Source organism: Pristis pectinata, chromosome 8, assembly GCF_009764475.1.
Source record: "Pristis pectinata isolate sPriPec2 chromosome 8, sPriPec2.1.pri, whole genome shotgun sequence".
Taxonomy (NCBI): Eukaryota; Metazoa; Chordata; class Chondrichthyes; order Rhinopristiformes; family Pristidae; genus Pristis; species Pristis pectinata.
In genome coordinates, this window is record NC_067412.1 from 14337073 (window position 1) to 14353785 (window position 16713).

The window sequence follows — 16713 nt, forward strand, 5'->3', positions numbered from 1 at the left end:
GTGAGTTTCAAGAGAGTGAGGGAAATGTTGGTGATTTTAAAAGGGCATGGGACTGGGACCTCGGTGATTTTAAAAGAGGAACCGAACCCACGTGACCTTCAGAGCAGGTAAATGGGGTACGTGTGAATTTAAAAGGAGTGTCAGAACTGGAGTCCCAGAGTTTTAAAGGGTGTGGAAAACAGGGCCCTGGATAGTTTGAAGGGAATGCAGGAAAGAGAACCAGGTGAGCTAGATCCTGTTCTATCTGAAAAATTGGATAGCAGCTTATTAGTTTTTTGGTGGCGTGCTATGGTGTTAGGGATGGTGTGCCTGTTTATATGGATAGGTTTCATTATATTCAAAAAGATTAATAGTATAGTTTTATTAAAATATTTTAAAATGAGTTTGTATATATAAAAAAAAGTATGTTGATGTGTTTATATGCTACATTAAGTATGCTATATGATTTGGAGAAGTTGCTTAAACTGCCTTAAAATTAAATCGTAGAGCCATTTCAAAGGACTGAAAAATGGGTATACTTGGTGCAATCTCTCCGAAGTGAATTATCTTGCCTGAAGGCATAGCTGGTGTTGTAGCTTCTTGCAAACCTCCATGGAAATATGATCTGTTGTAATTTCTGGTTATGACTTGCATTTGAAATTCCGGTATATTTTGCGATGGTTCAGACAATTTAAGGTTAGTCAGGCTAGAGAAACGGTGCAACATGAAAACTCCCCACCACATTGTTTTTAGCACAGTTATCTGAGAATACAGTAAAGATCTTGCGTTTGGTAGATAAAATTCCATAATTAATTCTTCCTGGCTTTGACCCTTTGTGGAAAATCAAAGTTTTCCCAAATAACTACAGATCAGTAGTTCTAACATCGACCATAATCAAGTGCTTTGAGAGACTGGTAATGGCTCACATCACTGCCAGCCTCATGGATAATGTATACCCTCTCACTTTACATACAGGAAAAATAGGTCCACAGGGATGCCACCTCCCTTGCACTACATTCCGCTCCGGATCACCTCGATAATAAGAATGCATATGTCATTGATTACAGCTCAGCCTTCGACACCGTAATTCTTAACAAGCTCGTGTCTATTCTCTTAGACCTTGTCCTTAGGGAGGGCCCCCATCTGTAATTGGCTTCTAGACTTTCTGACCAGCAGACCTCAGTCAGTTAGAATTAGTCATAACATTTTATCCACCCTGATCCTCAACACTGGTGCTCCTCAGGTTTGCGTGCTCTGCCCCCTACTCTAGTTCCTGTATACCCACGACTGTATGGCCAAATATAGCATCAACTGGATCTTCAAGTTTGCAGATGACACCACTGCTGCAGCCGGATCAACAACAATGATGAGATGGAATATAGGAAAGAGATTGTGAACCTTGTGTCATGGTATCACAACAACCTAACCACTAATGTCAGCAAGAAAGTATGCTGATGGGTTGCATCTCAGCCTGGTGTCACAACTGCTCCACTCTGGACCAATGGAATATGCCCAGTCCATCACAGGCTCATCACTTCCTACCCACCAGTCCACCTTCGATTTGTTGCATCAGGAAGACTAATAGTACCATAATGTTGCCAGCCACCCTGGCCCTTCCCCTTTCTCTCTCCTATCTTCTTGGAGAAGATACAGGAGCTTGAAAGTCTAGGTGACCAGACTCGTGTACAGCCTCTTCCCTGCTGCTATCAGACCTCTGAACCAATCACCTCTTTAGCGTCCCCTTCCTGGGGGGTGCTGCCATGTTCTCAATCCCTAAGTTCTACCTCTTGTGTTTATTGTCACTTTAGCATTTCTTTTCGCACCAGTTGGCACTATTCTGTTGTTATGTGCTCGTCACTGTATTTATTGTTGTACTTATTATTACCATGTATACTGTTTACTCTATGAGCTTCATACGCATAAGGAATATCATTACATCCTGTTGTATATGACAATAAAGTTCATCTGAATCTGAAGGTTTATTTGGAAAAACAGCTACTGTGACATCAGCGGGAATGAAATTGTATACCAAGAACAACTGAATTTCAGTTTCAATATTCTGAATGGATATACTTAAAAATTTTTGCAGCTATGCAATGACTCATTCCAGTGGATGAATCATGTTGGGAAAATAATGGCATATAAACTGCACTCACCTTTTTATGATATGCAAATAAGCCAGAAAGTTCAGAGGTCAATCTCCGGAATTTGCTAGTCAATTTGTGCCACTCCACCATTTGCCTAATATATCGTACAGGCTTTTCACATTTATTATCCGTGTGAACCTGTCGCAGGAAGTCAGAGCTGAAAATTTGCAAAATCCCCATCTTTATAATGATGTAATGATTATGCATACAAAACTTTTCAGCCTGAAGGATGAGGAAAATATCTATCAAATGGTGCAAATAGTCTGGGCCAGGGAGATCCATCCATTATGGATGGCATTTCATACTTAATGTAATCCATAAAGTTTTTGCATTGTAAAGTCATTATGGGTGGGGGGGGGTGGGGGGTGGTGTTAGGTTCCTAGAAAATGGTCCATATTGCAATTTTATCCATAATGTGAGGTTGCATCATCTGTGTGTGTCAAGAAATGCAAATTGAGAAACAACTTAATTTTGTGCTTATTTGCTTTTTTTTCCCCACAAATTTTGTAAGAATAAATTTTTCTTCGGTATCCTTGATTTTTTTTCGTAGTGATTTGTGAGTTCAGTTAGGGTGAATTTCTGTTACCTGAACTGCTGTAAAGTGGGAGTTGCCCGTATGTAAACTGAAGAACAGCAATTAATTAAGATTTCATTATTCATAGATTTGCTTAACTAGATGTAATGGTTTTTTTTATTTGTTAATGACACATCCTGGATCTGAATACATTACATTGTTTGCATTTTTAAATAATTTTGAATTTTCCATTCAGATAAAATATTTTTAAACAATTACTATGTGGAGAAATGAAGTGCAAGGTAATTTAGAAGGTTTGTCAAAAATACAGGTTTTGACAACTTTTCTGAAGGTGAAAAAATGAGGGAGAAGGGGTTTAAAGAAAGAAGTCTAAAACTTGAAGCCTTTGTCCCACTAAGAAGTTAAAACTGACCAAAGCAGAAAGCTTGGGTCACAGGCTCAGAGAAAGGTCCTCTGCCCTGTCAAACTCTCTTATGATTTTAAAGACCTCTGGTCACTTCTCAGCCTCACCACGCAATGACCTATTAACATGCCACTGCGCTCACTGATGAGTTTCTGGGCCATTGTATTTCAGATTTCTGTCTCAAATTATTTACGCAAATAGTAATAGTACTGAATCCTTTGGAACACCGTGTCACATTGTTGACATTTACTCTTGTTTCCTGTCCAATAAGTGTTCTGTCAGTAAATGAAGTATGAATTACTGTGAAATATTTTGTTTATTGTTGACTGTATGGTTTGGTTTGGCTTGCAGCACAAATGTGTATGTGCATTTGTGACAGTTTCATTTACTATATGCCAGTATTTTTCTCTGGAGGGGAATTGAAGTTTCAGTTAAAATGCAAAACTGATACTAATTTGATTAAAAATCTTCTCACCAACGTGGTGAAAAGTCAATTTTTTTTTATCAATACCCACCATTGAAAATGATTCATGTGAGCTACTGATCGTAAAATCTTATGTGGGCATTAAAGTTTGCTGTCATTTTCCTTCTTAATATTTTTGGCTTGAAAACACTATGCCATGTTCTTAACGTTTGCCTAGAAATTCAACTGCATATACACTTGTTATTCACAAATTATCTGCAAATTGGTATTTCTCTTGATTTCCCCTTTTCCCTCCACCCCCCACCCCCCACCCCCACCCCCCTGCATGTTAATGTGAATTGCAGTAAATGACCATTTCTGGGTCATTTTCCCTCAGTCTGGAAATTCAAAGTGGTATTTATATTTATAGGGGCTTGCTTCCTTCTGAGCTTGTGGGCATGTTGTCTGGTTCAGGCCTCTAGTATACCAATCACTCTTTATAATAAAATGGTGCAGGATCTGGTTTTAGAGGACTAAATACATGGTGATATAATCAGTGCTTGTTTTGAAATAAATTGTCATATTTTTTGGTGGATTGCTGAGATCCCAAGGACCTGCCCATTTGCATCCCAGGCTGTTATGGGCAGCAAAGGAAGAGATTGCTGGAGGCCCTGGCAGAGATTTTTGCAACTTCATTAGCCACAGGTAAGGTACTGGAAGACTGGAGGATGGCTAATGTTGTGCCTTTATTTAAGAAGGGCAGCAGGAATAAGCCAGGTAACTACAAGCTGCTGAGCCTTGCATAAATGATAGGAAAGTTATTGGAAGTGATTCTGAGAGATGGGATTTATTTGCATTTGGAAAGGCAAGGGACTGATTAGGGATAGTCAGCATAACTTTGTGCATGGGAAATCATGTGTCACGAATTTGAGTTCTTTGAAGAGTTAACCAAGATTGAGGGTAGGGCAATAGACATTTGCATAGACCTTAGCAAGGCCCTGCATAGTAGGCTTGTCCAGAAGGTTAGAACAGGTGGGATCCAGGGTGAGACGGCCAATAGGATACGAAATTGAATTAGTGGTAGGAGTCAGAGAGTAACGGAGGATTGCTTTTCAGATTGGAGGCCTGTGATCAGTGGTGTGCCTCAGTGATTGGTGCTGGGTCCTCTGTTATTTGTCATATATTTTCATGATTTGGATGAGAATGTAGGTAGAATGATTAAGTTTGCGGCTGAGAGCAAATGGACAGTGAGGAAAGTTGTTTAAGATTACAACAGGATATTGATCAATTGGGAAGGTGAGCAATGAAATGCTAGATGGAATTTAATTTAGATTAGTACAAAGTGATGCATTTTGGAATGTTAAACCAGGTCAGGACGTACATAGTGAATGACAGGGCCCTGGGGATTGTTGTTGAACAGAGAGACCTTGGGGTACAAGTACATAGTTCCCTGACAGTAGCAACACAGAGACGGGTGGTGAAGACGGCCTATGACATGCTTGCCTTCATTGGCCGAGGCATTGGGACGTCATGTTACAGTTGTACAAAACTGTAAAATTCTCAAGTTTGAGATTTTTTTCTTGCTTTTAATACTTACCTGATTTTATTTGTACAGGAGTGGGTTGCAAACAATATTTTCTCACTTATTAAGTAATCAATGCATGCTGTGTTTTATTCCTGCAGTTTCTTCAATATTTTTCTTTCTGTTCTTCAGGGTGCAAGGGAAGAAAGTGTCCACTTATTGCGACGTTTCTATAAGGTAAGGCTGGTGATGACAAATACCGTGATGATCCAGGTTTCGTGCTTTTTTTGTGGGCTGGATTTAATGTATTATATTCAAGTCCTGAAGAATGTTTCCAAAAAAAATCATTTTTAATCAGGTAAAAGTGAAAAAATGTATTGTTAACATGTCCCTTAAGTAGGCAGGGAGAAATATTTTTCAACATGGTGTTTATTTTTAAAAATTAGAGACTTCAATTCTCATTTAAAGAAGAAGTATTGAATAAATAATGGCTTAAAGGAGAATGAGGAGATTGTTAAAGTGAGCTGAATAGCTTCAATGCAGATTGATAGTTGAGCTGGGCATCAAGGTGATTATGTTGGCCCCCTCAATAAAAATAGGAAAAGAGAGACAAATGAAAATCCAGTTTGGGAGAAGAGCAGAACTCAGTGTAGGAGCATTTCTGAAAATGACTTAATCAAAATAATGTAGAAGGTGAAAGTCAGCATAGGGCCAACAGGGTAGTGTACATGGACAGAGGCAACCTGTCCTTATTCTGCCACAATCCACACTGCAGCCCTCCTGCCTTGACTGATTTGATTCTCATCCAGCTTACACACTCTCACTTCTCTGGTTTTTGGCTATAATCAGTTAACTACTGCTGTAAAATCTCCAGTTTCTACATTTGTCCATCTATCACCTGAGTTCTGACGAAAGGTCATTGATCTAAAACACTAACTCTGTTTCAACTCTCCACAGATGCTGCCCGATCTGCAGAGTGCATCCATCATTTATTTCATATCATCTATTTTGGTCTTCCTTGTTATCTCTTTTGTCATTAAATCACTTCTGCCGTCAACCCATTTTTTTGTTCTTTACCCATACACTAATTTTCTGGCTCTGCGTACACTTTTTTAAAAAAAAATTCATTTCTAGTGTCTTCCAGTTCTGATTTTAGGTCATTGAGCTGAAACACTATTTCTCCCTGCCTGATTTTCTGTGTGCTTTAAGCATTTTCCATTACAGTAATGTTCTAACATGCAGATTACCAGAGCCAGCTGTGTTGCTGTGCCATGCAAAGGCTATTTTGTTTTTTCATTTTCTTGTATAAACATTTTAACTGCTTTCTGTTTGGGAAATTTCATATTCATTTTTCTAGTTTATTTTTTTTATTTGGTTGGAGTCGTTTTCTGAGTATTTCTTTCTTTACTTGTCTAGCCTGTGGTTTGCAGCCAATTCTGAATTTATTCTGCAAAAATGGCATTGGGTTTCTAAGCCGAAGCCTAGACATTTGGTTATTAAAATGAGACTAGTTCAGAAGTTTTTGTGCACTTCCTTGAATTTTAATAATTTTATTTATTCCTTGCAGACAAAACTTTATTTATATTCACCCAGGCTAATCTGATACCACTGCCCAAGCCCACAACATTTACCACTATGTACATAGGAATATCACCATCTGCATGTTCCCCTCTGACTTGCACACCAACTTGATTTGGAAATGTATCACCACTGCTTCATCGTCACATGGTCTAAATTCTGGAACTTTCTACACAGATTTATTGTGGGAGTACCTTTCACAGAAGAACTGTAGGACTTCAAGAAGATGGTTCAACACCACCTTCTTAAAGGCAGTTATGGCCAGGTCACTAATTCTGACCTTGGTGGTGATGCCTACATTTTAAAAAAAATAATAGATTTTAATAAACAAAGCAGGATAAATATCTGAAAGGAAAGAATTTGCAGGGTTCTGGGGAGAGAGAACTAACTGGATTGCTCTGACATGGACCCAAAGTGATCCTGTGATTGAAGGCACTCACAATTTTCTAACAGCGGCAAGGACTTCAAATTCAGAAAAAGTTAATGAATACATGAAGCAGAACATGCAAAGGTGCAGTGGATTTGGATTGCATCAGAAACTTCAAGACAAATTGCGTATTTTGTAGACAAAGAAACATGAAAATCATAAAACTGCAGATGCTGGTAATCTGAAATGAGAACAATGTGCTGAAAGAAATGTATTTTCTCCTTCCACAAATGCTGCCTGACCTGTTGAGTATTTCCAGCATTTTCTGTTTTTATTTCAGATTTCCAGCATCTGCAGTTTTTTTGACTTTCGTGAGACTGAAGGATGTATGAGATGATAGAATGACACTCTTTGAACTTGAGACTAGTTTGAATGATTGCAATGGTCTTTTCAAATATTATTCTCATGCCATACAATTGACCTAAATCACATCATCTTCGGAAGTTCACTTTGCTGGCTTCCAGAGCAGAATAGTTCTTGATCATCTTTAACATCGTTTTTCTATCTGTATCCAGGAATACAGAAATCAGTTGTAGTATCTTGTCTGAAGTAGCACTATCCCCCATGAGGCAAAAGGACTTTGGTTCAAGTTCCACAAGGAGAATTGAGCACTTAATATAAGCTGTGGAATTCCTTCACTGGTGTAGATGCTGGCTTTAAATAAGGCATATGTTTTTTATGTAAATATCTGGAGGGACTCTGTTAAAGAAGAATGGGTTGTTTTCTCATTGTCCTGATCAACATTTATCTCTCAAACAATGCCCAAAATGTGCACATGTATAACTGCTGCTTTTCCACAATACAACAGTGACTGTGCTTAGTACTTCATTGGTTATAAAGGACTTTGGGACATTCGGAAAATCTGAAAGATGATAAATTATGCAGGTTTTTACTTTACCATGTCAAATTATAGGTTTATCAAATAAGCTTTTAACCTTAGCAGTTTAAATTTGGGATATTTAGCAGGTCCTGAGGCAAAACATATGAAGAATTTCACATTTATAATGGTTAACAAAAGAAAGTCAAGTACAGAAATAATTTTTTGTAAGGTGAACTTAGAACTGATGACACTTTGGTAGAGAAAGGCCCATTTAGAGCGTATTTATGCCCAGACTTGTGATTCAGCCTGCAATATATGTAGCAGTGACCACAGGTATTCCAACATTCCAGACTCTGGGTAATGTCTGTCCACAATGTGTGGTGAATATTATTTTCACTTGAACTGAAGCATTTCTTAACCTAACAGAGCCATATGCATAGATTTGATCAGTTCTGCAAACCAACCTCTCAGATCGAACAATGAATCAGTAAATGGAGTGTAGAGGGGGAACAGTATTCGATTATGGCAGACAGTGAAGGGGTTCATATGCTTACAGTAAACTGAGAGCGTTATGAAATACTGCAATATTTGTTGTCAAGGTTGGTTCTGAGGAAAGTAACAAGTAAACATCAGTCGCAAGTACATAGGTGACATTGGATATACATCACAATGATGTCCATTCTTCAATAACTTAAAGGTTACAGCATTGGTATTAAAATGTTCCACTGCTACCTTAGAATTCTGCTTTGAGTAACTATCTCTGATGAGAAAATGGATTAGTGTATTTACAGTTTGGCATGGAAAGGTGAATGTAATATGGAAGAACTGGTAAAGATCTAAGCAAATGTTTTCTGAGGAACAAACACCTGGAATTAATATCACTGTTTTTATTTTTGTTCTAGTGAATGAAATCTCAGGTTTCCAAATACACTTTTTACAGAATTGTGTTGGTATATCATTACATTTTGAGGGTGTGGGCTTTAACTTAAAAAAAATCTTAAAGCTCACATGACAAACAAACAGAATTTTTTCAGTTTATGTGCCAAATTCTGTGGATTAGCAGGATATACAAGAAACTCGCATGCTGAGCAACAGCTCAAACATAAAAGCTGTCGCAGTCCTTTATCCTTTATATAAACTTTATATACACATATCCTTTATATAAACTTAATGACATGCAAAAAGATAAAATGATATTGAAAGTGTAGTGAGGCATAGACTTTCAGGTTTAAAATCTAGGTGTAGTAAATGGAGTTGGGAGGGGAAGGCAAGCATCAAGAGGATTGCAACAACTGGAAGTGCAAAATTCAGTTTTATAGCATAAGAGAGGATCAGAAATAACTACATAACCACTCAAGCCTCCATTGTCTTCCAATTTCATGGCTGATCCTCATCTCCTACTTGATTCCCATTTCTCTTGATACCTTTTATAATCTAAAAAGGAACAACCCTCAGCCTTGAAAATACTCAGAGCCTTTTTGAGAATTCTAAAGATTCACAGCAGAAATTTCTTCTTGTTCATAAATAGATGAACCCCGTCCTGAGTACAGTCTTAGACCTCCTGCCAGGAGAAACAATCCCTTGGTTTCTTTCCTGTTAAGTCCACTCAGGATCTTTGTTAGAAAAAGATAATTTCTCACTGTTCTACTTTGAAGAACTTGGCTCTCCTCACAGCACATTTCTTTGATCCCAAGAGTCAATCTAGTGAACCTTTTGCTGTCTTTGTGTAGAAGGTATGTATATCCTTCCTTTGGTATCGAAAATTAAGCATCATGCAGTACATCTAATGTAGTTTTGTAAAACCCCTTCACAATTACAGCAAGACTGCTTTCTTCTTGTACTCCATCCTCCTTGCAATTAAAACCAACATATCATTTGCTGTTCTATTTTCCTTTGCATCTGATCAGAGGATGCTTTTTTTCTCCAAAACAAACCTTTATTTTGAGCTATACATTTAATTAATATAACTTAATTAAATCATCAGTATTAAATAAAATTGGAAAAAAAATCACTTCACCTACCAGGGCTGGCAATACCATTCATGTGACTAGCACGTATACATCAAATGAATGAGGCTTCACCAGCTGTGCCAGATGTGGCTGGTATAAAGCTGAAGGGTGAGATCTGGCCCATCAGCTCAGTACATTCTAGAATGCTTCTAGATTCGGCGGTAGATGGAGCAGGAGATGTTCCAACACATAACCTCCAGCATGTTCCTTATTTCCATGCTGCTATGTGAAGGCATTGAAGTCTGGAAGGCACTGGCAACTGTCCTTGAGCTAGCCTATGATTCTCTGTTTAACAACCCAATAAGATTTGATATAAATGCAAGGTTTTTTTTGCCTCCGCTTTTGATGTTCTTGGTTTCTGCATCTGATAAGAATGTATAATAATTGTAGCATTTCTATCTGATACTAATTAAGAGCATTAAAGGACCTGAAAAGCTAAATACTGACTAAATGAAAATCAGAATAATTGATATGACAGTAAGATTGCAGCATGTACCAGAGATAATAGACAAGATCTTCACAGTAGAACAAAACCTGATTTCCTGGAACTTTCAAATAGTACTCATTGCTTCAAACTAGACATGAAACATGCTACAGCAAACTGGTTTTACTTTGGAAAAACTACCACAGCACTGCACGTACTCCAAAAATGCACTATTTTATTCTGATTTCAAATGTCTGTTTCTAACATGGGGTTCTAGTTCATTTTCAGAAATATGCCATTCATTTCTAGGAATATCTTATAATTTGTAATCGGCTTTAAACTGAAGTTAGTTCTGCCATCTTTGCTTAAGAACATCTTTTGGAGCAGGTGTAGGCTACATGGCCCCTCATGCCTGCTCTGCCATTAAATGAGATTGTGTCTCATTTGATCCTGACCTCAGCTCTGCTTTCCTGCCTGTTACCCATAACCCACGACTCCAAATAGATCCAAATTTTTTTCTGCCTCAGCCTTGAATACATTCAGTGATTCAGGTTCAGGGGTAGAGAGTTCCAAAGATTTGTGACATTTCAAGAGAAGAAATGCCCATCATAATTTTGTTTTTCCCAATTTCTATAAATTAAAAGAGACTCAGTTTATTTTGCTGCTGGGAATTGATATTTCAGTGTGTTTCTATGTAAAAGTAATGCATATTAGGGAAACGAATAAACAAAAAAACAAAATACTGGATATATTCAACAGGTCAGGCTGCATCTTTAAGGAGAAAGGCAGAGTTAACTTTTTTGGGTCGATAACCTTTCCTTGGAACCCTTCCAAAGAAAAATGAGCCAACACTCAACTGCTTGAGAACAGACCAGGGAAGATAAGACATCTTTATTTGTCACAAGTACATCAAAACACAGTGAAATGCATCTTTTGTGTAGAGTGTTCTGGGGGCAGCCCGCAAGTGTCGCCACGCTTCCAGTGCCAACATAGCATGCCCACAACTTCCTAACCTGTATGTCTTTGGAATGTGGGAGGAAACCAGAGCACCTGGAGGAAAACCCATGCAGACATGGGGAGAATGTACAAACTCCTTACGGACAGTGGCCAGAATTGAACCCGGGTCGCTGGCACTGTAATAGTGTAACGCTAAGTGCTGCACTACTGTGATGTGGTCACTTGCTTCAGAAATGGAATGGTACAAATTCTGAGTGTGGTCATTCACATCAAACCATTGCTCGCATACTGAACTAATTTCCCTGCTATTCAAAATATTGCCAACAGCCCTTTTACCTTGCCCAAGGAAGCAGAAAGAACTTGTGTTAAATACATTGTCTGAAAGTCGGGACTTTTATGTTCGAGTCTCTTGTGTTGCTTGAGTCCCAACCTTCAGACTTGAAGCAAACGTGATATTGATTGATCCAAGCCCAATTTGCCTTTTATTTTTCTAGGGAGAAGAAATCTTTCTTGATATGTTTGAGGATGAATATAGAGTCATGACGGTAAGTGACCAGCTGAATTACCACAATATGCAATATAAATAGTTGAGGTCTTTACCTTAAATTCCAATATATTTGTGCTTTGTATAACTGTGCTAAGAGCACTGAAAATCAGTTATGTTTTCTCAATGAATTTATGCCAGCCTTGCACTGACAAAAGTATGCAATAATTGTTTCGGACTGAGCAGTTTTTTAATATAAGGATGACCATCAGTCAAACTTGTTGCATAACTGCCACCCCACAGATTCCCACAAGCACAAGAACAGATATTACATATATTTTCGGCCAACACCAATTACTGAAAATTCCATCTGTTCCAATTAAGAGCATCAGTAGCGGTCACTCTTACTAAAACACATCATGAACAACAGTTTGAGATTTCTCCTTAAAAACACGGTGTCTGAAAAATGTTTATCATATTTTCCTATCATTAGTGTACACATCATTTTCAGATTGTTGAATAGACTAATGTTCTGAGAAAGTTTTTGCTGAGTGTCGATATTATACATTTTTACTTATTTGAGCTAATATTCCTTATCTTTTTAAATTAAATGCACTTTAATATAAAATAATATTAATTAGATGAAATTATTTATCAGATATCCTCATTTGAAGATGTTACTGTGTTTCAATGTATTTCTTAACATAGTATTTATATGTAACTGCATTGCAATATCACTAAAAACTTATTGCTGAAACCTTGGACTTTTTGTACCAAATTTTATTTTATTTTTTTAAATGCTGAAAAGTGGAAAGTTGCTGGATGATATAAAACCATCGTTTTCTAGTTTTGAGCAGAAGGAGCATAAAGGTGGCTAAATTAGGCATGAACAAGATGGTAAACAAAAATTGAAGGTATAGAAAGTAGAAGGTCAAAGTCAAGTTTACTGTCATATACACAAGTATATGTGCAATGCACAAATGCAATGAAAAACTTGCTTGCAGCAGCATCACAGGCACATAGCTTCATATAAGCAGCAATCACAAGAAAAACAGAAATTAAACAAATTGCACAATTCTTATAAGAAAGAACACAATTAGAACAGTAAAAACAAAGTCCATTTTAGTGCAAAGTGATCAATGTGGTTATAGTGTTGCTAAACTGTAGTGATTAGAGTTGCGCAGGTTGGTTCAAGAATTGAATGGTTGAAGGGAAATAGCTGTTCTTGAACCTGATGGTATGGGATTTCAGGCTTCTGTACCTCCTGCTTGATGATAGCTGTGAGAAGATGGCATGGCCCAGATGGTGGGGATCTTTGATGGATGTTGTCTTAGAGTTGTACGGTATGGAAACAGGACCCTCGGCCCAACTCATCCATGCTGACCAATTTGCTTCCCTGAGCGAGTCCCAATTGCCTGCATTTGGCCCTATCCCTCTAAACCTTTCCCATCCATGGACCTCTCCAAATGGCTTTTAAATGTTGTAATTGAAACCGCCTCTACTACTTCCTCTGGCAGCTCATTCAACAGACCCACCAATGACTGTGTGAAGAAGTTGCCCCTCAGGTCCCTTTTAAATCTTTCCCCTCTCACCTTAAACCTATACCCCCTGGGTAGTCAGTGACTCAGTGATAGAAGGACAGGGATCTCTGCTGCCAGGGAGACCATGAGCTTTGGACTTGCATAGAACATTACAGCACAGTACGGGCCCTTTGGCCCACAATGTTGTGCTGACATTTTATCCTGCTCTCAGATCTATCTAACCCTTCCCTCCCAAATGTTAACCCTTCCCTCCAATTTCTGTCATTCATGTGTCTATCTAAGAATCTCTTAAATGTCCATAATGCATCTGCCCCCACAACCTTGGCCGGCATTGTGTTCCACGCACCCACCACTCTCAGTGTGTAAAAAAAAAATACCTTCCTCTAATCACCTTAAAATTATGCCCCCTCATGTTAGCCATTGTCGCCCTGGGAAAAAGTCTCTGACTGTCCACTCGATCTATGCCTCTTATCATCTTGTACACCTCTATCAAGTCACCTCTCATCCTCCTTCTCTCCAAAGAGAAAAGCTCTAGCTCGCTCAACCTATCTTCCTCAGACATGCTCTCCAATCCAGGCAGCATCCTGGTAAATCTCTCTAAAGCTTCCACATCCTTCCTAGAATGAGGCGACCAGAACTGAACACAATACTCCAAGTGTGGTCTAACTTTTCCCAGCTCTGAGAAGTCCCAATTTCATTATATTTAACAGATTAATGGCAGTAAATAGCACACTAACTTTAATTATTTTTATTAATAAAGAATATTTGAATGTTCTAGATCTTTTTTTTTCTTTTATTCCCTCAAGAGTAAACCCCTGAATGTTGAGTACTTGATGATGGATGCATCTATCCTGTTACCTCCTACTGGGACCCCACTAACTGGTATAGACTTTGTGAAGAGGTTGCCTTGTGGTGATGTGGAGCGAACAAGACGGGTAAGCACCAGAATGGTTGGAATTGATTAACTCGATTAGACTTCGCATTGTTTTACAATTGCTCAGTGCTTCAAACTAAAGATAAAATCATCAAAATGAAATGTCAAGTCTTTTACCATCCTTTTGAGTTTACTTAAACTCCTTAGTGAAGCTGAGGTCTAGAGAAATTTCTGCAGTCGTTAGAATTGTGCCATAAGATTTTACAAGCTCTGACTGCCCTCTTAAATGACCATAAGACATAGAAGCAGAATTAGGCCATTCGGCCCATCAGGTCTGCTCTGCCATTTGATCGCAGCTGATTTATTTTTCCCTCTCAACACCATTTTCCTGCCTTCTCCCCGTAACCTTTGACGCCCTTACTAAGCAAGAACCTATCAGCCTCCGCTTAAATACACCCAATGACTTGTTCTCCACAGTCGTCTGTGGCAGTGAATTCCACGGATTCATCAGTTCGTCACCTGGCTAAAGAAATTCCACCTCATGTCTGTTCTAAAGGGATGCTGTTCTAATCTGAGGCTGTGCCCTCTGGTCCCAGCCTCTCCCACTACTGGAAATATCCTCTCTGTGTCCACTCTATACAGGCCTTTCAATATTCGGTAGGTTTCAATGAGATTCTGCACCCACACCCCACATCCCACGCCCACCCACCCCCCCCCCCCCCCCCCCCCCCCAACACCTCATCCTTCTAAACTCCAATGAGTACAGGCCCAGAATAATCAAATGTTCCTCATGTATTAACCCTTTCATTCCATCAATCATTCGTGTAAACCTCCTCTGGACCCTCTCCAATGCATGTGTTTAACATCTGCAGAGGACTATGACATTTAAATTATGGTGCTATGTGAATAGTTGATTTCCAAAATGAGTTGATTTCCAAACATTTAATCAGTTACCAAATTGAACTAACGTTCTATTTTGTTCAATTTAGGCTATCCGGGTTTTCTTTATGCTTCGTTCTTTATCCATGCAACTACAAGGAGAGCCAGAAACACAACTACCACTGACACGGGAAGAGGATCTGATTAAAACAGATGATGTATTAGATCTAAGTAAGTATTTTCAATCCACTGGTATTGCTGCTTGTTCTATTATAGTTGTCACTACATCCTAAAATCATTTGTGGAGGATATTGCTAAGACTAGACATTGCAGCTAGGAGCAAAGTTTGGTTGAACTAATGTCGTCATCATTGAAACAGAGGCTGAGAGGAGACTTAATTGCAGTTTGTACAATTATGAGGGGCCTAGAGAGAGTAAATTGGTAAGTCCTATTTCTCTGAGCTGAGGAATCAAAAACCAGGGAATGTGGTTTCAAAGTAATTGACTCAGGGATGAGAGGAAGTCTTTCACCAACAGAATGGTAGAATGCTGGAATTTGCTGTCTGAAAGAGCAGTAGAGGCAAGTATCCTCCATTTATAGAGTACTTAAAAGTGTCCCTGAAGAGCTGTAACTTTCAGGGCAACAGACCTAGTGGTAGAAGACAGCATTAGGCTTGGTAGCTGTCTTATTAACCCACAGGGACTCTAAGTCGAATGAATTCTTCTTGCATCATAAATTTTCTATGATGCCGCAGGCAACTGTAGGTTGATGTGCTCTACGTTGATGCTGTTAATTTGCAATGAAAATACTTTTCCATTTTCCTTGGTTTTCAATCCTGTTTGAGCACTTGAAATAGCTGTTTTATATATATCAGAATCTGCTTTTTCTTCAAATACTGCTAAAATCCTTCAAAGTAATTTACATTAGAAGCTGAAACTTGTGTTGATCAATAGGTAGCTTTGAGCTTTGTTCCATTGTACAGCTCAACTATACAATGAAAAAACAGGTCCATTTTCTTGTAACGTACTGATGAAAATGCAGATCTTATATGGGGAGATTGGTGGTGTTATTTTAAGAGTGTTGTAGGCAAGAATTGTAACATACAACAAAAATAGATTTAATGTCCCAAGTAAAATGTATTCAAAATTACTCTTCTGTGCAGTTTTCATTTGAAGACCACTTGTTCCTTCTGTTCTCTGTAAATTTAGGATTTGACCAGATAAACAATTAATATATTTGCAAATTCTGAAGAAATGTAAGTATTAAATCACCAGAGGAAACAAAAATGGGAATCTCTAACTTATGTGAAATATTTCTCCTGTTCTGCATGGTTCTGCATTCTTTGTCTAACTGCTCAAATGCTCAGTTCAGTCTGTGGTTCTTGATTCATCATGTAGAACAGAATATGCTTTTGACAGTTTTGATGTAGGACCTTGGATCTAGTTCATTAACTTATCTGTGTACCATGCTTATAAATGTCATGTAACAAGCTACAGTTAGTCTGCCAACACTCAGACTTCATTCTGGGATCTCTTCTAATCCAAATAATTGTAGATAACCAAGCATTTTGTAGCCTGTCAATATATAGACAGCATTCTAACAAGGCACAAAATTATTTTTGCTTTAACCATTTCTGAGGAAAAGAATTGGAAAGGGGGCAGGTTTGTTTGTGCAAGAAGATACCTTTTCAAAAAAAAGAGGGACAAAATTCTACATCTGAGTAGATTTTCT

The 16713-nt window shown here is 38.4% G+C and overlaps 1 protein-coding gene across 3 annotated transcripts in view; it reads left to right on the forward strand.

The window, feature by feature from the left end:
- clec16a (C-type lectin domain containing 16A) overlaps positions 1–16713 on the forward strand; it is a 180055-nt gene that overhangs the window by 95614 nt on the left and 67728 nt on the right. For all 3 annotated transcript variants that reach the window (XM_052021126.1, XM_052021127.1, XM_052021128.1), the window contains 4 exons: positions 5182–5226; positions 11699–11749; positions 14036–14164; positions 15093–15213. In XM_052021126.1, coding sequence (XP_051877086.1) covers positions 5182–5226; positions 11699–11749; positions 14036–14164; positions 15093–15213 — 346 coding nt within the window. The remainder of the gene's footprint in view (positions 1–5181; positions 5227–11698; positions 11750–14035; positions 14165–15092; positions 15214–16713) is intronic.